The sequence below is a fragment of the Lissotriton vulgaris genome, chromosome 11 (assembly GCF_964263255.1).
Source record: "Lissotriton vulgaris chromosome 11, aLisVul1.2, whole genome shotgun sequence".
In the NCBI taxonomy this organism is placed as follows: Eukaryota; Metazoa; Chordata; class Amphibia; order Caudata; family Salamandridae; genus Lissotriton; species Lissotriton vulgaris.
In genome coordinates, this window is record NC_141699.1 from 948,306,504 (window position 1) to 948,334,262 (window position 27,759).

The 27,759-nt window shown below is 45.4% G+C and overlaps 1 protein-coding gene across 3 annotated transcripts in view; it reads left to right on the top strand.

The window, feature by feature from the left end:
* Window positions 1–27,759, top strand: part of HLTF (helicase like transcription factor) — a 416,132-nt gene that overhangs the window by 13,443 nt on the left and 374,930 nt on the right. For all 3 annotated transcript variants that reach the window (XM_086944107.1, XM_086944108.1, XM_086944109.1), the window contains exon 2: window positions 21,950–22,151. In XM_086944107.1, coding sequence (XP_086800233.1) covers window positions 21,950–22,151 — 202 coding nt within the window. The remainder of the gene's footprint in view (window positions 1–21,949; window positions 22,152–27,759) is intronic.

Genomic DNA, 27,759 nt, shown 5'->3' on the forward strand with positions numbered 1-27,759 from the left:
ATCAATGACAAGGCTTGTCCCCTGATCACTGTTTTAAAGGCTTCCCATAAAGTTAGTGATGAAGACACCGAGCCCACATTATTTGTAAAATAGTCGTCAAGTGCTTTTATAAGATCCTTTCGTAACCTAGGGTTACGCATATACCAGGGGTTTATAGGCGCAAACCTACCGGCAGAGTTCGGGCCAAAAGAAAACCTAATCCATAGCGGAGAGTGGTCGGAGATCCCTCTAGCAAGGTGAATCGCCTCAACTATGTAAGATACCTGCACCGCCGGGACCAGGCAATAGTCCAGCCTGGAGAGGCTGCCATGTGCCCCCGAATGAAATGTATACTGCCTCGCCTCTGGGTGAAACAGTCGCCAACCATCTACAAAATCCATAGCGTCAAGGAAGTCCGGCATCCACCTCTGGGCACGTCCTATCTCTCTTGAAGGGTATCTGTCTAAAAGCCCAGAAACAACAGCGTTAAAATCGCCACCCAGGATCAGAAGCCCTTCCGGCAATTCCATCAGCACTTTCCCCAAGTCAAAAAAGGAAGTAGACTGCAGCCCAGGGGGAATATAAACCGAAACCAAAGTGATTACACGCCCCTCCCAGCAGCCCGAAACCTCAATGTATCTACCCTTGTCATCCTCCCACACTGTGTCAATGACCAATGGGAGTGCTCACCGAACCAGGATACCCACTCCTCTGGAGCCGGAAGTGAAGCCCGCGTATGCCACCATCATGTGGCCCATTCTGTGCATCGCCATACAGGAGTTTCCAACTAAGTGTGTTTCTTGCAGCAAGACCACATCCGGAGCTCGACGTTTAAGATATTGAAGCACCACACTGCGTTTTATTTTGTCCCCCAACCCATTAACGTTCCAGCTTAACACCTTGAGTTCACTACCCCCCATCGTCATAAGAAAAAGACAGATGTTTCTCATGTGTCGACTGCATGCTCATTAAATACATTACAATTATGCAGTGAACCAATAACTCAAACCAAAAACAAAAATAAACCATTAACATAATGACAATCTGCTTTTCTTCTTGAATGGTATCACTGGTTAACCAGCCCAGTGGGGGAGAGGGCAGAGATAGCCTTTCAGAAGCAAATGCCAGCATCTTGCTGCTATTGGGTAACGTTAACTCTTCTTAGAAAACCTGCAGAAGGAGTCTTTACCTTGTGAGAAATAGTAGTTAGCCATGCCTAGAGACCTGCAGAAAGGAAAAATAATACATGTTGCTGCTATTCAGGAATAATTCTTCAGCCTTGAACTTGGTGTGATTTAGATGGTGCGCTTATAACACTACTGTGAAGCACCCTGCACTGAAGAAGTGGACACATGCTGCAGGTACTGCCCAGAGAGGGCCGTTGGTGATCGATTGTATTCTGCCCCATGTAGGTGCACAGTCACTGCTGCATTTTGCATGCGCTGTACCATGTAGGCCCTTCTTGATCTGGCACACAGAATACATGAATATTCGACCTCGACCAAAGCAGCAGGGTCCAAATTAATAAAACCATGGAAGTAATTGAAAGAAGGGACTTTGTTTGAGAATCAATATCCTCACTTTGCACAGATGTACTTGTGGTTGTAGTTTGTTGAGGCAGCCCTTTCTAAACTCCTGGTGAGAGCCATAAGGGAATTCAAGGCTCTGTTTAAGTGTCTCTAGACTTTTGATTACAACAGATATGAGGATGCAACCAGGAAAGGGCAGCAGAGCTTTAGTCAGGCATGTTAGCTTCTTCCTATCGAGAAGGAAATGAGCAACACTCTACTCCAACTTCTAGAACTTCCAAGAACAGAAAACTATGCAAATCTGGCACGAAGATGATATTCAATCACAAGGAAAACTCTTTTCCCAGCATCCAGTGTTCTACACTGTACACAACACCCTTCATCTCAAGCCTGTGCTAGGAGGGTGTTTAAGATCTGCCTCTGGCTGGTTCAAAGAACGTGCTAATATTCTCCAACCAAAACCAGATTATTTCTATGAATAATTGGAAGCACCTAATGTAAGTTGACCAAATTTAAAGCTGCTTAATGTTATTTCCAGCAGCACAGGCTTCCTATTGGTGAATTCCTTTGCATGGAAGTTGGAAGGCTGTGTCAAGGGTCGTACGGCATCCCACTGGAGTTAAGGAATCTCTTATTAGTTCTATCCCTGCAAGGTAGGGCATTGTATGAGATCCTTTGTTGAGTGATATTGTGCACTCAGTCTTATGACTGAAAATAACTAAAAATGTGTCCCATGGGATTTCACAACTTTATTTCTGTAAAGCCTAGGCACATTAACACAAATGTTTCATAAAATTGATCCGCCTCAGTAATGAAATGTACTTTCTGCCTGCAGAGCCCTTATAGGTTGGGAATTTGGAGTCCCCTGGTGGTTCGTGAACTAAACTGTACAAGTTATTGTTTGAATCCTGATTTGCCCATCTTCATGACTTTTATTATTAGCATGGCGGGTCTGGATGCCTAAGGGCCTCATTGATCGTGTCTTCAAGCAGTGCCGTTGGCCTGATCCTTTCTGTTGCTCCCTTCTAATGTAATTCAGGATGACCTCCTTTGTTAAAAGAAGAAATACACCCTTATGATGTTGGTCTCTTTTTATCCACCTGATCTTAAGATATCTTTGACATCTGAATTCATGCAGCATGGTGAGTGGTGACAATGGACTGCACATATGTTCCTAATTTGAGGGCTTCTAATGACAGAGGCTTCAATTTCAACATTCTGAAACTGAAGGTGATTTTTCTGGTGTTGATGGCCTGCTGCCTTGCAGTCGTCCGAAACATAATGTTGATTCACTTGACAAAGCAGGCAGGCTTTTGGTAAGCAAAGAAGTGGATTCCCTCACTACTTTTAAATCTTTATGTACATATGATAGGCTTGGTTATGTTTTTGTCAGTCATTTATTTGGCAGGAGCAAGAAACGCATGCAGACACGACTTCTCTCTTACTACAATGAGTGTTTCTAAAGGGGGTGCAAGAAAACGTTATTCAGTCATGAGGCTACACCTTGGTAGATTTTGTTACAGATGTTCTTGTTTGCTTAGCATGGATTGGAAAGAACTTTGCTTCTGAAATAGTCTTTTTTTTTTTTTTTTTTTTTTTACCATTATTTTCCATTTTTTGTATGGTAAAGAAAAAGATTGATCATTATAGTGCAGTCTGCAGCATTATTGATAACAAATCTTGTACATAGTGGTTGTCGTGTACCATAGTTACGTACAACATTGCAAATAAAGGATGCAAAACGTGTAAATGTCAAGGGTATACAACAATGCAGAGAAGTGAAAAGGTATAGGAATATGGAGAGACACGTCATCAAAATAATTGAACGTCAATGATGGGAACATATTAGCAAGAAGCACATGAGCAATACATTAACCCAACCCCCCTCTTCTAACTGAGGTCTAGCCGACACCCTCAGGCATAATGACATTTGTCACTGGGGATTCTTGCTCAGACCGTTGTCTGGTTAGGTAGGCTCTGTATGGTCCCCAAATATCTACGGGATGGGAGGCACTGGGAATCCGGGTGGAATATTCTTTGCTATTAATATTACAGAAAGCCATGCTACGGAGCCATGCCTGTAAAGAAGGTGCCCTTTTGCTTCCCCACAGCAAAGCAATTTCGCGTTTGGCCAGTAGGAAGCTCAGGGCCGCCAGTTTCCTAATCGTCTTGGGGAAGTTTGCAACATACCCTAACAGTGCATTCTCAGGGATAGGTCGTAGCTGCATGGACAGCATGTCCCCCAGCGTGGAGTGTACTAGGGACCAGTACTGGTGTATCTTGGGGCAGGTCCAAGCGAGGTGGGCAAAATCAGCAAATGGGGCCAAGTATTTTGGACAATGATGGCGTCTATTGTGGTCAATTCTGTGAGAACGGGCGTGTGTGATACATCCTACGAAGAAACTTGAAGTGTAGTAGCTTGTGCCTGCTGTTAAACAAACACGATCTCCTTAGTGGCTCTGCAACACCATTCCCACTGATCATCCGTAATGGGCCCGCCCAAGTCCGCCTCCCAGGCCTCACGCACCTTGGCATCAGATACAGGTCTGGTCGCCCCACATTGTTTATATAGTTTGGATACCAAGTGTGCAGTAAGGCTCTCTATTAATAATGTCAATGGGGGAGTAGGTTCCGGGGCCGTAGGAAATGAGGGGAAAGTGGCGCGGAGCATTAAGCACATACGCTTCATTACAAAAGTGTCCATAAAGGAGCGTTCTGCAAATCGGACCTCCTCAGACACAGAAAAAATGTATCCATTGGGGAACATATCACCCACTGTCCTAATGCCAAACTTTTCCAGTGTACGCTGGACCAGAACTTCGCCAGTAATTGGCAGCAAGGAAGGGGTAGGGAGGGATAGGGCAGGCGAATAGAGCACCTCTAGCCCGAGCAATCTGCGCAGCTTGCCCCATGCCCAGCAAGTGGTAGAGACTGTCTGAATGTCTTGGGGGTCCCGAGGGAATCCCATAGGCAGGACAGTGGAAAGGTTACGTGGGAATACTAGATCAGCCTCCGGTTTAAAAAACAGGACGCGAGCGTCAGGGTGAAACCAGACGTGTACATATAACACTGTGCTGGTAGATAGTACTGATGCAAATCAGGGACCCCGAAATCCCCCCTCTTGTACGGCAAAACCAATGTCTGCCATCGAACCCGAGGCATCTTGTCTGCCCAAACAAAGTGTAGCAGCAATGAGCGCAATTGCGCAAAAAATGTTTTAGTAAGGGGAATGGGGATATTATTAAAAAGATACAAAAAACTAGGGAGAACAACCATTTTAATTATGGCGACTCTACCAGCCATTGATAAAGGCAGGCTTAGCCATTTCGTGATTTGCGATTCCAGGTTTCCAACAGTCCTGCCGTAGTTCAGTCTGATCATGGTGTCTGTTTCGAAATGGACATAGACCCCAAGACACTTAATCGCGTCACTGCACCATTCAAGTGGAAATGCACAAGGCCAGGCCGTCGTGCCAGCCGTAAGCGGAAAGATGACCGATTTATTCCAGTTAATGCAGAGTCCAGAGTATTTGCCAAACCGTGCAATTTCTAGTACCAAGGGTTCCAAATTCATGTGGCGCAATCTAACGTATAACATAGTTTGTCCGCATAAAGCGAAACCAAAAGGGGGCCCGTGCGAAACTGGAGACCGTGATGTAAATGCTTTTCCTGGAAGTGGCGAACTAAAGGATCCATAGCCAATATAAATAGTAGTGGAGAGAACGGGCATCCCTGCCTAGTTCCGCAGGACAGAATGAAGGGCTTGGATATGGTACCGTTTATGCGTAGCCTGGCGGTGGGTTTAGTGTATAATAGCGCCACTGTAGAGACAAAGCATTCTGGCATACCCATGCGCCTCATTACAGATAAATAAAAAAGGCCATTCAAGAGAGTCAAATGCTTTTTCAGCATCTAACATGTTAGCGGCAGCTGGAGTGGCAGGGTCAATTCTATGCAATACTGTTATGTTATGTTATGTTATGTTATATACATTTCTATAGCGCTCGGCGGCTCCAGCAAAGGGGCATCCCGGCACTTACGCTAATACAGAGAGATGGTAGCTACAGATGTAGATTGCCCCTATATAACATAAAACGTTTATTGGCAGAAGAGGTGGGTTTTTAGAGCTTTCCTAAAAGGCAGAAGGTCATTCAGGCCACGGATCTGGAGAGGTAAGGCGTTTCAGAGCTTGGCTGCCAAGTATCGGAAGGAACGGCCACCCATCCGAGATAACTTGACACGAGGGACGACTGCAAGGTTTTGTCCTTCCGAACGCAGTGTACGTCGAGGCGTATATGGTGTTAATAGCGGACTCAGCATAGGTGGAGAGGCGGTTTTCAAAATTTTAAATGCTAGACATAAAGTCTTGAAGTGTATCCTCTTCTCAACTGGAAGCCAGTGGAGTTTGGTTAACACACTTGTCACTGATTGATGCAGAGGAAGAATTGTCAAAGCTCTTACTGCTGCATTTTGAACACGTTGTAGTCTTGCTTTCTCAGCTATGTTTACCCCTAAGGAGGCTATTCGTGCCCTGGTGGCCCATTATATCCCTCGGAGAACACTCCGCTCTTCCAGTAAAAACTTGCTTGCTGTTCCCCGTAGAGCCAAGGCCAGGTGGGGCGGAAGGTCTTTTCGCTTCCTTGCACCCAGACTTTGGAAGACGCTCCCCAATGATCTCAAAGTGATTTCCTTTCGCACTCTGTTCAGTAAGGCACTCAAGACCTGGCTATTCCAAGAAGCCTATCTCTAATAACCCCTGCTGGTGATATTTGAGCTCTCTGTTTACCATCCTCAGCGCCTTCATGCCTACAGGTTTAGTTGCGCTCTTTGTATACAAATTTCCTATAATAATAATAATAATAATAATAATAATAATAAAGAGGAGCGAGCTTGCAAAGTCCAGCCGAGAGAGAATAGTTGCCTGCACTACGAGTTGACGCGTCTGAGGGTCAAAGAACTTAACCCCTTCGGGGCTGATGACGAGCTGGGCTTGTCATGGCGTAGCCTCCTCGCACGCTGATGCCGAGCCCAGCTCGTCATGAATAATGGGATTTAGAAAATCTGAGCGTGCGAGCGGAATTCCGCTCGCACGCATGTGGTTAAGGATCGGCTTAATGTTCCGTAAGATCCCAAAGCATATGGCAGCAACCTTTTCTGTGTGATGAGTGAAGTTAAGGGCGGAATCCACCCAAACGCCGAGGTTTTTCACAAGAGTTTTTGGGTCGGGCAGTTTGCCGAGTGACTCCGGCCACCAGATGTCACCCCAGGCTGCTGTCCCTTTTCCCACAACCAGTACCTCAGTCTTCCCAGCGTTAAGCTGGAGGAAGTTAGATGTCAACCAGCTGGTAATGTCGGTAAGGCTCTGTTTGAAGTTATGTGCACTCAGGCCATCCGTATCCGTTAATGTCACCACTAGCTGTGTGTCGTCGGCATAGGATACCAGCGACAGCCCCCCTCTCCTGGCTACCTCAGCTAGTGGTCGGACATAAAGATTGAATAGGGTGGGGCTGAGTGCTGAACCCTGGGGGACACCCTGTCTGATGGAACGCTCTTCAGAGAGGAATGGGGGGATGGACACCCTAAAGGATCTCTCACAGAGGAATGCTTTAAGCCAGTTAAGGGCTTGTCTCGATATTCCTGCCTCCTCTAGCCTGACCAACAGCACCTCGTGTGATACCGTATCGAAGGCAGCACAGAGAGCTAACAAAATCAGTGCTGCCGTCTCACCCGAGTCTAGTATATCTCGGAGATGCTCTGTCACACTCAGGAGAGCTGTTACGGTGCTGTGGCCAGCACGAAAGCCATGTTGAGATTTATCAAGAATAGAATTGGTCACAAGAAATTTAGTCAGGATGGTATTGACATGAGACTCTGCCACTTTAGCTGGCCATGGTAGCAGTGATATAGGTCTAACATTTTCAGGCAGAGTAGGGTCTAGTGTAGGTTTTTTTAGAACTGGGGAGACCCATGTCTGTTTCCATCTGGAGGGAATGTTGGCAGAGGAGAAAGATAAGTTAATTATATCCCAGAGAGGGCCGAGTACCGTCCAGTCTGCTGCTCTAAATTGTGCAGGTTTTAGGGGATCTGCAGGCGATCCGGAGTCAATTTTATTGCAAAGTTTGCAGAAGTCCTCTGGACGAAGCGCAGGTATATCTGTGAGCTTGGGAGGGGTCTTGACGTCCAGTCCTTTGATGTACGGTACTGTTGGAAAGGAGTTGTAAATCTTCTGGATTTTATCCAAGAAGAAAAATGCTAAATTCTCGCATAGCGAGAGCGAGGGGTTAGACTTTTCAATCAATTTTTTGGTACTAAGGGCTAGGTGTAGGTAATTTTATTTTCCCACTTCTTAAATACCGAATTTTACCGATTTGGTATTTAAGAAATGGTAAAATAGAGGGGGGGGGATGTAGGTATTACAGAATCGGTAAATACCAAATCGTTAAGATTCAGTATTTACAGATTCTGTAAATACCGATTCGGTAATGCCCATTGATTCCTATGGGCATTGAAGCCCATAGGAATCAATGGGCATTACCGAATCGGTATTTACCGATTCTGTAAATACCGATTCCAGCAAGGGTGCAGGGGGTGTCACTTTGACACCCTCTAGCACCCCAAATACAGGCATGTGTGCCATGTGGCACACAGACATGCCCTAAGGGCATGTCTGTCTGTCACATGGCATAGGTGTGCATGCACACATGTGCATGCACACCTGGATTCGGTATTTTACCACCCAATTGGATTGGGTGGTAAAATACCGAATCTGAAAGGCCTTTGGGACTCAGAAGAGTCCCACCTACATCTGGAAGTTACCGAATCGGTAAAAATACTGATTCGGTATTATACCGATTCGGTATTTTACCGATTCGGTAAATTTATTGAATCGGTAAAATGGGCCCCCTACCTCCCAAAAACCCATTTACCGGTCGGTAATGGCCGAAATCGGCCGTTACCGGCCGGTAAATGGCCACCTACATCGGGCCCATAGTTCTTTTACTATTTTGAAAATTGTTTTGGAGGTATTCTGACTACTGCCGATCTCCTTCGCGTAATATGCGGCTCGAGTTCTGCAAATATTGTGATGGTAATTTTTTTTGTGCTTGGACGTATATGCCTTTAAGTACTGGATCATAATCTTACCTCCATTTACGCTCAGCGGTTTTGCATTCTTTCTTAAGGGAGAACAGGTCTTCATTGTACCATGGGCTAGATTCCGTGAGCGTGTCCTTGTCCATCTGGACGGTATGAGGGCATCTAGAGCCTGGTTGATCCAGCTACAGAAGCTCTCATATCCCAAGTTTGGGTCTGCATTATCTATGTGAGGGTCGGCTATGAGTAGAGAATGCAGATCTTCAAGGTGAAGCTTTCTCCAGGGTGTTTTGAGCACTCGCTGTGCATGATAGATATTGGGTGATTCTCCAGTGGGGATTGACATGGTCACCAATCGGTGGTCTGTCCAGGATATGGGGGCAGGAGATTCTACAGTTGCGTCCGATAGATTCGAGGAAATGGGGTCAAGAAGGTGTCCTCCGCTATGTGTGGGGCCGCTGACTAACTGGCTGAGTTGGAATGCAGCTAGATCAGCCAGTACGGTATCTATCTTCTTGTCACTGGTGATGTCGATGTGAATATTTAAGTCTCCTAAAATATTAAAGTTTGCTGTTCCTGTCACCAAAGCACACACTGTATCAAGGAGTGATTTTAAAAAGATGTTATCTTGTCCCGGGGGCCTATATATCAAGATGCCCGAGAGAGTAAAATGTGGGTTGATTTTGACCTTAAAACGGGCACATTCACAACCTGTGATGTCTAGTTTGGAAAATAGGCACGAGCATTTGGATTTAGCAATCATTGCTATTCCTCCTCCCCTCGTTTGTCTATTGAGCGTGTAGGTAGAATAACCTATGAGGGTGGCTAGGTTAACGACCGAGTGCATGTCGTCTTGCAGCCAGGTCTCCGTGAGGAATAGAATATCTAAGGCATGGTTAGTTATTAAATCGTGGACTTCCAGATGGTGTTTTTGTAGGGACCTTATATTTAGCTGAGCAATTTTAATTTGTTGGGGGGCTTCTGCGGCATAGGGCGGAAGTATCAAGGGTTTAGGAAGGGAAAAGCCGCAAGGGCATTTAAAACAGCCCTTCCTGCGTGTTAGAAGGAGCTTCTTACAGCTAGCTGTACAAGTATCATTAGTGGGCTGTAGATTTAAAAGCGTTTCCATGGAGTAGCTTATTATATTACTCCTAGTAATGTCAGGGTTCATGGCGAGATGGCGAGGAACAGGCGCGGACGGGCGCAGACGGGCTTGTCCTAGGAGAGTCTTCGGCGTGCTGAGGGTGTGCCCGCTGCGCTCGTCCACTGCGCTCCTGTCCCGCCAACCTCTATGAACTACTGAGGCCCCGTCTGATTGGTGCAGGATGCACAGCGGAAGTCGTAGTCACTTCTGGTGTGCTCCTGTAATCGTCTTCCCTCCACAACAAGCTGACCGATTAAGTGGTGGACCGGGGAAGCGACGAGATGAATAAGGTACGAAGATTTAGGGAGGTGGACCTATGAGGGACAAAGCCAGATTGCGCCGGAGCAATAATTGATTCCATCAGCAATGCCAGTCGTATAGCAATGACTTTAGCCAATATTTTATAATCGGAATTCAACAATGACAACGGCCTGTAGGAGCTGCATAGTGTGGGGTCTTTTCCGGGTTTGGGAAGGAGAATGATAACCGCTTGTCTGAACGTCGGGGGAAGCGTGCCTGCGTCAAGCGACTGCATAGACTTCAACCAGTCTCGGGATTAAAATGTCCTTGTATGCCTTATAGAAATCGTCCGAAAAGCCGTCTAATCCGGGTGCAGAGGAGCCCCGAAGTGCATCTATGTCTTCAATGATGCTGTCTTGTGAAATGGGGACAGATAAAAAGTCCTGCATATATCTTTCAAGATAGACCAGCTCTATTTCAGATAGATATTCCCCTTGTTCCCGCAGATCTCAAGTAATCTTGGAAGAGTATAACGTTTTATAGTAGGAAAGGAAGTGGTCGCGGATGTCTGGGGTGGAGTGTAGTAGGTTTTCCTGCAGACCGGCAATCTCTGTGAAATAGGCAGAGTCACGTGGGGGGCGCAAGGTGTGAGCAAGTACCTTTCCAGGTCTCTCACCCTCGCCATATCGTCGCGCGGAATACTGCTTATTAAGGAATAGCAGCTCACGTTCTGCCATCTCTCTAAATTCCAGCAGCTGGGCCAGGCGTTTTGCCTCCCCAGTATCGGAGGCCGAGAAAAGTAGGTCCTGATCTAAGGCGGCAATGTCTCTCTCTATCCGACTCAGCATCGATCAGAGATCCCGCAGTACTCAGCGCTATTAAGGTCAAAATAGTCCTCCATTGCAGTTCTTATCTCCTCACAAAAAACTTGATCTAATAATGCGCTGCCAGGGAAGCGCCATTGTCGCTCATAGCCACCCAGTCTAGGGATGTTCAATCGAAGTATGAGAGGAGAGTCATCCGAAAGTGTGCGGGGAAGGGTGAGTATGCCATCCAGCCAGCCCGTCACTCCTGAGGATACCAACCAATAGTCTATCCTGGTCCACGTGTCATGAAACCCAGAGTAGTGTGTGAAATTTGGGAGGGAAGAGTGTAATCGCCGCTCGACATCTATTAAAGAAAAGTGGGTGCATATGTCTCTGAGGGCCTGCCAGGCACAGGGTTTGGTATCTGGTGAAAGGGAAGTACTGTCCATGGATGGGTCTAATAGTAAATTAAAATGGCCCCCCAGTATTAAAAGCCCGGGGTCAAGCGACATGAGTCGGACCCGGAGGTCGTGCAAGAAAGAAGGGGAATCTATGTTAGGGCCGTAAACTCCTACAAACGAAATCCTGTGTCCCATCAATGAGCCAGTAACGATCAATGTACGTCCATTGGTATCGACCATAGTTTTGTGCAATGAAAAAGGGATTTGCCTGTGTATTAAAATTGCCACCCCTTTGGCTTAGAGGCTAAAATTCGAGAAATATCTATGGGATCCCCAGCTCAGCGCCACTGGATTGCTATCTGCACCGGACAGGTGTGTTTCCTGAAGAAACACTATATCGATGTGGTGCCTGGCAATATAGTTGAGGACCTGTCTGCATTTCCTAGTGTTGTTCAATCCCCTGGCATTCCATGCCATCAAAGAAAGCCCGGAAGGACCGGGCTGTTGTCCTAGCTTAACCATAGAGGATACAGTTCCATGTTTGCATCGTGATGCGTGCTTATTACTTGCTGCCAACTAGCACCTTGGTACACAACATCGCAAAAACCATTAAGACGAAACGCAAACTCCCTCCCCCACCCAGCCTCCTAGTAACCCATAAGAGGCGATCCCTGTCTTCGAAAAACAAAATGCTTGTGCAGTAACATAGTATACTCATTGTAAAAACCAAAGCAGCATCTAGTTGAAAAAACATAACAGAAAAAGACATTGTGATATACACCATAGGGCGTGACAACGCCACGCCGGCCGGGCAATACAAAGAACCATAGGCTAAAATTCGAGAAATATCTATGGGATCCCCAGCTCAGCGCCACTGGATTGCTATCTGCACCGGACAGGTGTGTTTCCTGAAGAAACACTATATCGATGTGGTGCCTGGCAATATAGTTGAGGACCTGTCTGCATTTCCTAGTGTTGTTCAATCCCCTGGCATTCCATGCCATCAAAGAAAGCCCGGAAGGACCGGGCTGTTGTCCTAGCTTAACCATAGAGGATACAGTTCCATGTTTGCATCGTGATGCGTGCTTATTACTTGCTGCCAACTAGCACCTTGGTACACAACATCGCAAAAACCATTAAGACGAAACGCAAACTCCCTCCCCCACCCAGCCTCCTAGTAACCCATAAGAGGCGATCCCTGTCTTCGAAAAACAAAATGCTTGTGCAGTAACATAGTATACTCATTGTAAAAACCAAAGCAGCATCTAGTTGAAAAAACATAACAGAAAAAGACATTGTGATATACACCATAGGGCGTGACAACGCCACGCCGGCCGGGCAATACAAAGAACCATAGTAGCATGTATGGGAGCTAGTTGGATGGAACAAATGAACATGAACAAAGAGCAGCAAAAGAAGTCAAATCACATTACGGATAAATTAACCAGTCCCAGGTTGGGAGAACAACTCAACACTGTCCTGCGAGCCACCCAGTCCTCAGCGTCTGAAACCCTTGCCTCCACGATATCCAGCCGTTGGTCGTGTGCTTGAATTTTAGTGCCCATGTCAGCCAGTTTCCTATCTAGGTTATCAAAACGACCATCCAGTGCTTTAAATCCGGCTCTCATCTCAGCTAGCATGGACGTTGCAAGGGAGGCAGCATTCCCAGAGTCATTGGGGCCTGAAGATCCACCAGGTAAGTCAGGAGGGACGTCCGAGGCAGGAGTGGCAGCCTTATTAAACTGCAACTTACTCTGCTTGGGGTCTTTCTTCCCCATTGTAGAAGGCGCTGCAAGGGAAGTGAATATGGAGCAGCAAAAACAACAAGGACAACCACTTCAGAAGGCGAGGAGGTGGAAAGTGGATGCTCGAATGGTACACAGTGAGGTCGCCAGGTATCCAATTCTAAGAACATCGGCCAGAGCACAACAGCTTCGGGAGCGACAGCAGAACGCAACCAGAGATCCTGCAGAACTCTGTCGCAGAATGGGAAAAGAGCCAGGAGCCCGGTGGGCCTGCACCATCTGCTAGGCGGGACACTCCGGGGATCAACGCCTCCGCCGGTCGGCAGACTGGGGCTCAACTCAGCGTAGGGAGTGCAGGGCGCGCTATGGTCACGTACTTCAAAATGAGGATGGCGCGCGGTGATCACGAACTCTTCTTGTGAAAACACCACCACCAAGGGAACTCAGTGGCGGGTGGCTAAGTGCCCAGAGCTCGCCAAGTCATCACATCAATACCGTCCGGAGATTAGGAGGGCAAGGCAGCGTGATCAGGAGTGTGGACTCTTCACCCAGTGAGGGCCGACGTTCATCCTAGCCCTCACGTGTGCAGGCGGGCGCCCGGGGGGGAGCCAGAGCACCCGACGGGAACCAGCGCCACCGCGACTCCAGGGTGACGAGCTGGGGCCTACCCGCTAGCCCGCCGTACACCCCGCTGAGCCCCACAAATCCAGGCCCCGGTGCAGACACGCGCTAAAGGCCCTCCGAGGCCCAAGAGCTCCGCTCCGTAACCGGGGCCCATACCAAGGCACGGGCGGGGGGCAGGGGGGGCGGGGGGCAGAACCTGCAACGCGGAGTGCGAAGGGGAGTGCAGCGCCGTGCAGGGAGCCCGCCGGGGCCAGTACTCACCACGCCCGTCGTCGTCTCTCCCTCCGGGGAAGGCCGCTGGGCCGCGCCTGGTCCATGCGCAGGTCTTATCAGCCAGACCCCGGGATGCCTCGGCAGCCGCGTCTCGCTCACAAGTGGGCTTCATGTTCTCCGGGGTCTGCTGGAAGGCGCTTGCTGTCACAATGGGGCTCCTACGTTAAGGAAATGCAATATTAGCGCGCCCGGTCGGCAGAGCTTCAATCGGATGCGGCCATCTTGGTCGCCTCCGCGGCCACACCCCCCCCTTCTGAAATAGTCTAGAATGCTTTTCTGTTCTTTTCTGACATCTCAGCAGCCTTTGACACAGTCTCCCACCGCATACTAGCTGCCAGACTCTACGGCGCCGGCATACAGGGAACTGCCCTAGACTGGATCCACTCTTTCCTCGCCGGCCAAACACAAAGAATAAGACTCCCACCCTTCCTCTAAGAACCCACAAGATCAGTTGCGGAGTACCCCAAGGATCCTCCCTAAACCCCACTCTCATCAACATCTACATGGCCCCCCTCGCAACCATCATCAGAAAACACTGACTCAGCATAGTATCCTACGTCGACGACATCCAGTTCATCCTCTCCCTCACCAAGGAACCCGACATCACCAGGCAAAACTTCCAGTAAGGAATGAAGGACGTTGTATCCTGGATGAGCAGCAGTTGCCTGAAGCTCAACTGTGAGAAAACGGAAGTCCTCCTCCTCAGATCCACCCCCTCTGCATGGGACGACACCTGGTGGCCCGCAGCAGGTCCATTACCTTTGGCTGTTCGAGTTTTAGGAAAAACATATCTTGTGGAGGAATTTCCTCTGCGATACTCCTCCATTTCCCATACAGTTCCTTTGACCTGCGGGAGGCCTTCATCATCGGGGTAACAGACCTTGTTTAATTGGGCATTGAGTCTTCCAACATCAGCTAGAGTAATATTATTGATTGCAGAGGCCCACAAAAGTGCGAACCAGTCTCCATAAGAGCCAATATGTGAGAAAGGCTGGGGAATGAGGGGCGTTCCTCCTTTTTTCTGATGGGCTGCCATTATTCCACATACCAGCAGTTGGTTGTGTTCGTAGCATTATGGGTATGATGTAGCATTTGTATGAAAGTGTTTTTGAGGTAGGACATTCAGTGTTTTCGTTTGTGGTAGGGAAGGGTGAAATAATAATGTTCCGTGGGGGCAGAAGTAGTAGTGGGCAATAAGTTTCTTGCTGGAATTACTTTCTCCATTGTCTAAAAAACTGCTGCCAATATTATCAGCAATATGATCAAAGTCACCATACACAGAGTCTTGTCATTACTTCGCAGCTTGGATCCCAATCTCTGCATTTCTCCTTCCCGGTATCAATAAAACTACAGGTCCGAGAGAGAACCAGGCACCACTGAACACGTATCACAACTCACTCTGAATCTAGTTCAGCCGATTCTGTGATCCTACCGTGTCACAGCCGAAACGTTCCACTAATTGAAACTGGCCCTCCGGTATCTCTATCTGCTCCTTCCCTTCCTTGGTCGTAAATTGTACCTTGTTGCCGAAGTCGTAGTTTGATCAGGAAACAAAGTGTCTTCATTGAGGGAGCAACACTTTTCTGAGTTTGTAAGATGTCTTTCAGATCGTTTCTGCCTTCTGGTTGGAGAACTGTCACTGGGATTCGTTTGCAGTGTACTGCATTTATCCAGTGACGTCTGTTGGTGACACGGACAGCAGTTCAGGTGGCCAGCAGAACTTGCTCGGCGTTCTTCCAACGAGGTTCCAAGTTCTTGGAGCATTAAAAATTATTTATTAACATGAAGTCTCCGGGTTGGAAACCATGAGCTGGACCTTCTAATTTGTCTGGTATAGCTTCATGCACCTGCCGGTAAATCAAAGACCTTTTTTCAGTGAAGTTTCTCAGATAATCACTCAAAATAGGGTACTGTATTGAATTGAATTGGGTACTGTATGTCCTTCATCACATTTGGCCTTTGGGGTCCCTATACATTCATAGGCTTGCCGAAGACTATTTCATTGGGGGAATGTCCAATTTTACTCTTTGGAATGGAACAAACAGATAACGATGCTAGAGGCAAAGCATCTGGCCAGTTAAGGCCCATTGTTGCCTGTATCTTTGCTAGTTTTAACTTCAATGTAGCATTGTATCTCTCTACTAGACCCACTGCCTGGGGGTAATTAGCAGCATGACACTTTTGTTTTACCCCGAAACCCTTCATTAGGTACTCTATTATCTGGCCAATAAACTGGGGGCCCATTGTCACTCCCTAGGACTCTACAAACCCCAAAACTGGGGAAGAACTCCTTTAACAGCATTTTAGCAGTTATCAAAGCTGTGTTGTCTTTGGTTGGATAAGCTTCCACCCACTTACTAAAAGAACAAACCACTACTAATACATACTTTAAATTATTACAGCGCTCTAACTGAATATAATCCATTTGAAGTGCTTTGAAGGGGGCCTGGGGTGGAGAAAATCCACCGGTAAGAGTTGATACTCCCTTCCCAGGATTGTGCTGTAGACATATCATGCAATGTTTAACCAAATGTTCAGCTGTTTTCCGAATGTGCTGATTATCCCAAACCTGTTCTAGTTGGGAGATAGTGTTTTGGCACTAAAGTGAGAAGGTCCATGAGCCATGGTTACAAAGGGCAGTAAATAAGCATAAGGTAACTTCCATTTCAGCATATCGTTTGGCTTCCAACATCCCTCATCATCTAACTCTCCTTCCTTTTTCCATTCTGCTTTGTCTTGTTCTGTAGCTAACTGCTGTCTTTCTTTGATCTCTGTATACATATGTTCCCATCTCTCAGCTTGGGATTGTAATACATGCATCCTACTCTTGTGTATACTCGCAGTGTTTCTGGCAATTTCATCTGCAAAGGCATTTCCCTGTCACACTTTATCTGTGATTCTCTTGTGGGCACTACATTTGATAATAGCTACACTCTTTGGCAATGTCAAGGCAGTAAGAAGACTATTTACCAATTCACCATGCTGTATTTTAGAACCATAGGAGGTTAGGAATGCCCGTTCCTTCCAAAGTTTGCCAAAATTGTGTGCCACACCAAATGCATACTGACTGTGTAAATGTTCACTGATAACCCTTCACTAAGTTCACAAGCCCTTAAAAGTGCAATATGTTCAGCTGCTTGGGCAGATATTTGCGGAATACAGGCTGTTTCTACCACCGTTTGTAAGGTGGTTATCGCATAGGATGCAGAGGTGGTGCCATCAGGTAATTTCAAGCAGAAACCATCCACCCATAATTCCCCCTTAGGTTCTAACAAAGGTGTAACTTTAAGATCTATTCTTCCCTTAATTTGTTCTTCTGTCAGAAAAATACTGTCATGCAAATCATGAGTTTGTTCAGCTGACAAAGGTAACAATGTAGCTGGGTTCAATGTCAAACATCTCTTGAGTGTGATATGAGGTGCCAAGAGCATAAGTTTGGTTCCTGTAAGTCTAGCACTAGTCAGGTGTTGTGTCTTAGTCTGATTAAGGAGTGCATCTACGGATTGTGGTAACATAACCATAAGCTTGTTACTCCCCACTATCCCCTCTGATTTACATTTTTTTTTAAAGTTTCAAAAACCTTTATTAAATCTTGAAAGCATGGTACATCAATGCAATGGCGTCAGACATGTATACATAATGTGGTTCAACAATATAATGGCGTCTTCCCATGCAAAGTGGCGTTAAGCAATAACTGATTGCTGGAAATGACGTTCAACAAATGCCCCTCAACTACCCACCCACCCGAAGGTCTTGTAATACAACAGTAGTTGAGTATCTGAAATGATAACCAAAAAGCATAGGCAAATCCCAAAACATCCTCTTGGAGGGAAAGGCCTCCACATCTCAAATAGAGCAGATTCGTAAGACAGTTCAGTAGGCATAACATACATATAGTGGCCTAGATAGAGGTTCGCCAGTGGGCCTCGGCAACACAATAGGATGTACCAAGGGCTATTCCAGTATGTTGCAACTAGACATTGGGCGGTTATGACAGGCCTGCAGAGTGAGGTATTACATAGGCAAAGCTTACAGGAGTTATATCCGCCCCCACACGTTCATCTTCCTCTTCTGCCCTTTGCCTAAGAAGATACGCCGTGAAGGGCACCCATACATCCATAGGCTGTGACTGCGGGGTAGGAGTTCTACGTAGTCATGTAATCTCTCTTGCCATGTGGACAAAGTACGAATCCAGCATTTAAACTTTGGGGCTCGACCCCTGCCCCAACGGCAGGCAACTAGGCGTTTGGCAAGTAAGAGACTGAGAGCTAGGAACCGTTTGTGTATAGTGACAACTGACTGCATTAAACCCAATAGCGCCTTTAATGGACATGGGGTCAATTCCACTCCGAGCATGCTCGCAAGGCCATCATACTATCCCATCTGATTGTCGTATAGAAATGGCTGTGGCAGCGACTGCTCTAAGACAGCATGGAAGTCCTGTGGGTACAATACAACTGAAAAATAAGCACATGAAGACTTTACTACCATATAGTTGTGTTAAAACTGACATTGCACATCCTTCTCTCTCATGTACATATAATATAAAAGGCTTAGCATAGTCTGGAGTGCCTAACACTGGAGCAGAGCAGAGATGCACAAAGCTGCTGATACGCTTCTTGACATTCAGATGTCCATGGTGGAGGAAAGGGAGTGTCTTTAGTAACAAGGGACAAAAAAGGTTTGATGATGATGGAGAAGTTAGGCATCCACTGTCTACAATCGGAAGTAATGCCAATAAGTGCCCTGACTTCTTTTTGAGTACTTGGGATGGGAATTTTTAGAATAGTTTGAATTCTGTCTTTAGTCAGAGTGTGACCTTCCTTAGACAAGAGGTGACCCAAATAAGTGACCTCAGATTGACAATATTGCAACGTATTCTTAGAGACCTTATGTCCTTTAGTAGCAAGACGATGCAATAGGGAAAGAGTGGCCTCTTTCCATTGCTGAACTGTATCTGCTGCGAGCAAAATGTCATTGACCTATTGCACAAGTGTAACTCCTGATGGCAAAAGAAGTTCATCCAACTGTCGTTTAAGTGCCTGACTGTAAATACTGAGACTTTCTGTATAACCTTGTGGAACTGCAAAATCTGAATGAGCGCCCCCTATTGAGAAGCCTAACTAGTATCTACTATCCTTATGATTAGGAATAGAGAAACAAGCGTTTTTGAGATCGGTAACAGAAAATACAGTGGCTGTAGGAGGGATTAATGTCAAGAAGGTCGTAATATCTGAGACAACAGGATATTGAGGAATCACTAGTTTGTTTACTTCTCTTAAATCCATCTCGAATTAGTAAATCTTGTCCCTTGTTCCATCGGCCCGTTTTAGGACGGGGAGAATGGGGCTATTACATACATTAGAGGAAACTTCCTCAACAACTCCTGTACATATCATGTCGTCAATGATAGATATGAGCACATCCTCACCTTCCTCCGGTATTTTATATTGCGGGACCCTTGGTAAGGAGGCACCCTCATGAACCTGTATGTGTACTGGGGAAATATCCATTCTTCCCACATCTGTGTCAGCAGTAGCTCAAACACATGAAGGAACAGAATCCAGATCCAAATATAAAGAGAAATTACATTGTTTAGGCAATGTCTTTTTCCAAAAAATGACACGTACTCCAGATGGGGAACAATGTATAGTAGCAAGGAAATATTTCAGAAGATAAAGTCCCATCAAATTATCTGGAGCGTGTGGGAGAAGTAAAAAGGGGGATGAAGCAATAAAATTCTCAACCTGCAAAGGCAATATTTACGACACAGGGCTAGGAGTTAGTGTTCCATCAAACCCTATTGATGTGATCACTTGGCCAGACCAGGGTGTCCCAGGGAGCAGTTTCTGAGATATTGCACTGCGTGTAGCTCTAGTATCCACTAATAATAATAAATATAAACCAGTTTATAAAGCGCATGGCTACACCAGCTAGTGTGTCCCCACGCTGCTAAAAATTTCTGATCTTGCCCAAGTATGGTGTCCAAGTATGGGTCCTGACTGGTCTACATTTATCCTAACTGGTCCTCCTTGTCCTACGCTGTCATAGGCAAAATGCATTTCCATAGATTCTTCTGATTTCCAATCCTCCACAGAATATTGATTATTCCGTTGATCAAAATAATTTTCTGGCCTATTTTTCTCTGGAGCTTGAGCTTGTTATAGCTGCTGTCGGGGATATGGAGTCCCCCGGCTACCATACAGTTGTCCCCTTCCTCTGCCACTAGCAACTAAAACAGGACATTTGGAACGCCAATGTCCTTTCTCCTTACAATAAGCACACTGATCCGGCCCTAGTAGAGTTTGTCTTTGCTGTGGCCCTACTGGAGGTTTTTGCCTAGAATTCTGACCATAGGTTTGACCACAACCTCGACCTTGGGTTCCATAGGCCTGGACCATCATTACCTTAGTTTTCAGCTCTTTTAGTTTTTCTTTTTTCTGTTCTTGCTCAGTGGTCACTTGCTTCTGATGATACTAAGTCATATCTAATATAGCTTTCGGGGTTACCAAAGCCCATGTTCTCAGAATTTTTTTAAGCAAACGGATATCTCAGGAAGTAAATTTCCTAAACATCTATCTACAAACAAATGTGCACCGTAGGTGTAGAAGTGTCTTGCCCATTAAAATCGTAGAACACTTCTCAAAGCGAGTAAAGAAATCAGGGACAGCCTCTCCCTGTTTATGTTTACAAGCAGTGAGAAGTGCCCAATCTATTTTCCTTGCCGGTACCCTTTTTTTTTATATAAGTAAGTATTTTACCAGGCAGATCCAGTATGAGCTGACTAGGTTTCTGACCAGGTTTCCTAGCCCTGTCTGCTGCTATGATGGCAGCCCAGTCTCCACTTAAATCAGCAGCATGATCCTGCTTCTGAGTAAGTCGCCACATATCCGGTGGCAGGATCATACCAAAAAACATATCAATATCAGCTAAGGTCATGACACAAGAATCAATGGCTGCCTGTACATCATCATAACATCCTGGTAAGGAGGCTTTTAAAGTAAGTACATCCGTCCTTTTCCAGGGCGTAAATATCCAATTATACACAAAATGAGCCCTAGCATTGGGATCATTAGGATCATCATTAGCTGCATTCCCTCTTCCAGGAATGAACTGTGGTGCAGCTTCCCTCATAGGTCTTATTCGAGGAGATTAAGAACCACAGCATCACTGATTCAAATATGTTCTTTCAATGTTTCAAGCTCTTTTCAAGCTTTCATGCTTTATTACAAAAGATGTTAATATTTCACTTCTGTTCTTAGATTTTCGTCACAATAAAAAAACTGAACACAATCTTCACAAAAGTTATTTTCAAAAGTTTAAGCTATTGCCATTACAAATTAAATTTATTTAAGTATTAATTATTTAAAAAAATTAAAAACCATTGTTATTTGTAATATCAATACATCTAAGTCACGTAAATACAAAACATGTTGCATTACAAATGCTATAGGTGTTTGCGAAAGGTATAACTATTGGCATTGTAAATGACAAAGCTATTAATTTAGCTAGTTTAAAAAATAACACATAAATAAAAAAAAATCATTTATAAGACCAATAGCTCAAACTTTCCTAATGCGAGCCCTATTGCATTTCCAATGCTTGTTATTGTTCTGTATTTTATATAACTTTTATGTTTTTTTGCCAAAATCGAAATAAAGTTTTGACTGACTTTGTTGTGTTTTTGTACGGTTAACCCTTCTAAACTTACCCGTTGCTTTACTATGACCTGTGCCTTCAGCTATTTTTATGTTAACCAGCATTGTACTGGAATCGCCAGATAAACGTTTCTTTCCATGCAGGTAGGTAATGCTGCCCTTTCTCAGGTTTACAGAGCAACATGCACATTTGCCTTTTTTGCTTTTTTCTGAAGTTCTCTTAATAGTGCCCCTTTAACCACATATCCGTAATGCCTTTGTCCTATGAAAAGATCTATTTACTCCATCAATGTTCTTCTAATGACCATTTGTGATTAATCACAAACGACATATCATTTTAGCCATACATATTTAATATTGTATTGTATCAAATTTAGTTTTAAAAATAACCACTTGTAGAAAATCCGTTTTTGTCAGGGTTGTTCTTAGCATGACCTGAAATGCATTTTTTTCTTGCAGAGGTCCAGTCTGGAAGTATTTGCAATCTGCTCAGTATGGAAACTCGCATTTTGCTTCTCCACATATCTTCAGTCCTGAACCAGAAGAATTGATTTCTCTAGATGACACCATAGCTGCTTCAATAGATGAAGATGTAGAGTCTGCTATTTTATATGGAACTATACGGGGAAATGTAGTTGGTCTACGATACTACACAGGTGTGGTAAGTATCGTGAATATAGCTTCTCTTTTCTGTGCTTGCCGATGGTGGCAGCCATTACTGTACACCATGTTCCCTCTTTAAACTTTCTTCTTTCTCTAATTTTCTTACATGGAACACCAATGAACGTTGGGGATCTTGTGTAAAAGAGCTCTCCTACTCCGAACCTCAGTCTTTTGATCTACGCCGTTGATGACATGTCAAACCCTGTCCTTTTTTTATTGCATTTGTATGACATGCACTTTATGCTTTTCCCAAAAAACGGCCCCACTTTCCCATGTAAAAACAAGAAGCATTCAGTCATAAAATGCCTATAATGGCTCATGTTTTACTTCTTTAATCACATGCTCAACTCCATATAAAACATTCTTCTTATATAGAGTGATTCATGTTTTGTTAAAATCGTTACTGGTGGCCTGCGCTCTTAATTTCTCTTGAAATGAAAATGTGAGTATTGCATCAATCTCATCCTTTGTCTTATTAACCACTTCGATGCTGATGACGAGCTCAGCTCGTCATCAGCTACGACGCTCGTATGCTGATGACGAGCTGAGCTCGTCATGTAACGCTGTATATTTAAAAACGCTGCACACAGCGGGAAAAGCCACCGCAGCTATGCGGGTAACAGATATGTCTAAAGCTCACAGTTCAGATATTGAGTTATATTGTAGAATATATACACTAAGCTAATCTTATTTTTATCTGATCATGATTATCAGTTTTTTCCCTATTGTTATTTTCTTACTCTCCAGAAATCATTACAATTTTATATTTCTTTTCTGTAGATGATACACATCTAAGAATAGATAGTGTGAGTCACAAAAGCACATATTACCTTTTCTGTACAATGAGGAGGTGAAACGATTTGGTTTCAAACAGCATTGCTTGACAGTAATCTGCATTTGTTAAAAAATGACATCTATTCTCTGTTGACCTAACCTTTTTGAATAAATACAGTATGCTAGATTGATTGTGAGGGCATAATCTTTTCAACCTTTTAATTGCACTGTGCAGTTTCCTCTCAGTATTGTATTCAGCTGTTGACACCTTCATGCAATTAGGCAAGATCACTTGTATTTCTAAGTCCGCTTGACAAAGCTTCCATCTCAAAGGATGTGTAATAGGTTTATCTGGTGAGCTAAGGAGTCTTTGCAACACTGCTGTATGTTAACTTTGCTCTCCATGAACAAAGGTGTGCATTTATTGCAAGGCATATTGTAGTAATAAATCACTACTGTTGAGGGTTCCAATATTAGGTTTATTCGTCATAAGTATAACAGGTGCTCCCAGCTTGGCGGCAGTCTCTCACAACGAACATTCTAACACGCACTCGCTGAGGCAGAGTGGACTGTACCAGGAGGGGAGAGGGGAGAGGGGTGGTTGAGAGGAAGAGGGAGATTACAACACACCTTCCCCCCTAGGGAGAACAGAAGGAAAGAGAAAGCGGCGCCCCAGGCGGGGGGGGGGGGGGAAACGAGAGTGAGAATGGAGGGATGAGAAGAGAGGAAACATGGGGGACAAGAAAAGTAGAGAGAGGGAGAGAGAACATGAAAGCTGGGGCTACATCAAAGAACCAATTAAACATCAAACTATAAAACCATCACGTTAACCTCAGTGTAGAACTGACAAGAAGTAGTCCTGAGCATTAGGTTCCTTTAGTCCTCTAGGACCCGTAAGGAGTCCTGGCCTTTCTCCCAAAGGATGAACACCCTGGGTGCTACAACAAGTGTAGCCGGTTATGCCGATCCTTAGAAGTCCACTCCTGCCACCCAGCCAAAGCGTTTCTATCAACTGCATGATAAGTCTCAAGGCATGGGTAAAGGGCAGGAAATAGTGCAACCTAACTTTTTTTTTTTCCTAGGGTCCTCTAAGTGTGAACAAGTTATGCAGTTTAATCCCACCTGGAGTTGAGCACTCTTCTACTAGTCTTTCCATACCCCTAGGGGGAGGGTGTATAGGCGGTACACTGTTTTCTTCCTTGGGCGGTAGCTGGGGCCCGGACACACCCCGCCTGCTCCCTCTGACTAGATAAGACTATCTCTCAATGTCGTCCTCGATGACTGGTCTGGTCTCTCTTCTACCCTCCTTACCTTGGCCGTTAGCAGAGTCCAGTCCTTTATCGAACTTCATTTCAACAGCTCCGGATCATTAGCATCAGTCTCTTCTGACCTCAGTCTGTCATTCTGCTCCCTTCCTTGACTCCCCTGGAAGAACTCCGTAGTGTTTCTTGGGCCATGACACTCCTGCCTGCTCCAATAATTATCGCGTGGACCCTTCTTCCCTGACAAACCTCTTAGTGGGAGACCTTTTGACATTTTCAGCATTTCCCCACTCTCACTCTCCATCTTACCAATGTAAGGCCTTTGAAAGTATTTAGCTTTCTTCTCACCCTTATCCTCCGACAAACTTAAGTCCCTTTCTCTTTTCTGCCCACCATTGTCCACATATTCTTCCCTTGTTTCAGTCCTGAACTCAACCGGTGTGGTACTTTGCCTCGTCTCCCTGCGATTAAAGAGGTTACTCCTGCATTTCATTTTTTCTCGCTCATTTCTTGCGTTTACTATGCGCTCCTCCTTTCTCTCGAATTCTCCGTTTTTCACAACTTCACTTCCTCTGCCTTTTCTCTCGCATTTCTTACGTAATTCTCTTTCGTCCACCCAACTTTGGTACATTTCAAGTTTTTTCCTTATTTTGTCCTTTGCTACTCTTTTTCCTCGTCCTTTATTGCTTGCAGCTTCTTGAAAAACTACCGAAACTTTTGACGGGAACGTGCGAGCGATCCATGTTTCGCCCTTGGTTGCCTCCATGCCGGCCGCTCTCCCTTTAAGAGCTTCTTCTCGCCCCGGTCTGTGGAGATCTGTATCCCTTTCCTGTTCATGTTTGTCTTCATATTCCTCCATCATTTTGGTCTTGGACTCAGACGATGTGGTTCTTCGCCACGCCCCTTTGTGATTGAATTGGTTACTCTTACATTTTATCCTCTGCCGCTCCTTTGCTGTAATAATTATGCATTCTCCCTTTCTTTCGAATTCTCTTTTTCCTTCACTTCTTCCTTCACTGTTTTTTTTCTCATGTTTCTTAACTTCTTTTCCATACTCTTTATTACTTGCAGCTCCTTCAATAACACCCGAATCCTTTGATGTCCACGCACGAGTCTTCCGTGCTTCACTGTTTGTTCCCTGCATGCCTTGGATCTGTGCCAGCTCACTCACGTGTTCTTTTCTTCTTCCATAACTTGATGTTCCAATTTCTTTTGATCCTTCCACCCTGGCCTGGTGGATCCTCTTTCCGTTATATATCTGGTACTCCAAGTATTATTTTCCTTGTGCATTAAATCCATTACTTTGCATCCTATTGCGTTGATGTCCTCCCCTGTGTACATTTTTAGGGATATGTTGGCCTCTTTGAATTCATCTGCATTCTTTTTTTTAGCAAAGTCTCTATTCCATTCGCTCTTTGCCAACCCGTAGCGTGATCCTGAAACTAAGATCATATCCGTTCCTACTCCACTTATGAGGATGGTACACTCCGGGTTTATTTTTTTAGTATTATCTTTCTCTTGGCTAACCCTTCTTTCCTTGCTCACTTCTTCCTTTTGTACCTTTACCAACGAGGCTTGTTTTTTATATTCCTCCCACGCACTCACGATGTCTTCATTCACATTTCTGACTGACCCTTTCGTGAATACTTTTCCCATTTCGTGGTACTTTTTCCGTCCTTCAGTACCAAAGCTGTGAAGTAATACCTCAGCCTTTCCCTCCGGTATAAGAGATACTTCCTCTTCCTCGACGACTGTTATGTACTCTTTCCACTCACTCCATTCTGCAGTGTTTATTTCATCCCCCTCCATTGACAGCATAGGTGGCGGAAGATTATACCTTAGGCCCCACTCCATGTTGAATGCACCGCTATCTCTAGGAATTCACGTGAAGATGTAATATCCACCTCACCCAGAAAGGTGGCGGTACAAGTGCACTTTGTAGAGTTCTCTGTCGCCCCGAGCAGATTAAAAGTAGTGCGCAGGCTGTGGGCACTGGTGTTCTAAATATGAAGGAAACTTTCCTACTCCACCTACTGTTATCCTTCTTGGCTCCCTGAAATCACTAAATATGCCTTGCTCGTGCCGTTTGTAGGTTTATGGCCCTTGTAAATCCACTGACACAGGTACAAAGAGGTCACGTGTCTCTCCCAAGGCGTACTGCCTAAAATCTGTAATGACTCCGCCACAGGGGTTCCTTGCACTCCCTGCCCCTTTGCAATCTTCTCACACCGCTTCCAATCGCTGCCTCCGTTACGTTTCACGCGTGGCCACCGGGGTTAACTCCCTTCCTTGATCACCTCAGTTGATTTATCCAGCTAGACGTGCTGCCACAGTTAATCTTCAATAACTGGAACGAAAGCTCGCTACACTCTCTGTTCCTCAGATATTTCCTCACACAGCTCAGTTCACTGCTGCCGTACAGTTTCATAGAATTACAACACTGTTCCGTTTCACTCGTGGCCACAGGGGTTATCTCCCTTCCTTGATCACCTCAGTTAATTTATACTGCTAAACGTGCTGCCACCTTTAATCTTCACTAACTGGAACGAAAGCTTGCTAAACTCTCTCTGTTCCTCTGATATTTCCTTACACAGCTCAGTTCACTGCTGCCGTTCGGTTTCATAAGATTACAGCACGCTGTGTACACTCCACGCTCCTCACAATGTTACTTAAGCTCGAGGATCCCGGATAGAAACGAGCGTGCGTTGATAAGTATGGCCCACAAGGTGGCAGTGCGTTATGGCGCCCGCTCAGCTTAAAAGCTGTGGTAAATGACACACGCGCCTGTCAAGCTTAAAAATTAGCCTCACTCCCCTTCTCCTCCAGATCAATTTCATAGGTGCACACCACTTGAATTCTGCCAAGAAGTCACTGTACTACCAACAGGGTAATTCTTTCATCCAATGTTTCACACACTAGTCCTTCCTACGTTATGCAGAAAATTACTTGAATTATTGAGTAACCTCTCAATTCAAGGAGATTCGTAGATTACTCGCTGAATTTCACCTTAAGACAGTTGTCTCATATGTTCCTCTAGTGAAAGACACCCACCTCGAGATGTCGTACCTCAACTTCCTCCGGGGTGAGTTATCCAGCCGACTGCTTCCCTAGTTGGGACGGCTTCTCAGCTCAGCCTTGGCTCCCAATCAGTAACCCTTCTGGTAGAAGACTGTCTCACATTTGTCACCAGGTCGGTAGTGGTAGAAAACCCAGCTACTGTCGGAGCCCAACTGACATCGAAAGAAGACCGTGTCTGAACCACGCTGCACTGACCTCCGGCTATATTCTTCCACAGAACCAACAGCAGGTATACCTCCTCACCCCCTCCCCCTCAGCATCTTCTTTCACAGTGGTGACAGATCCGTGTCCCGCTACCGGACAACTTCTTCACTGTCGCGTCCCAACCAACTGTCCCGGCTATACCTCCCGCTGCTTCCTGAAACGCTACTTCCACCACCGCGGGATACCGCTGTAGGAGAGTAGGGTCTGCAATCCTATGATCACCCAGATTTTTTGCTTTTGTTTCACTGGTTTACGACTTTCTCTGGCTGTGGGCCTGCTAATCAGACC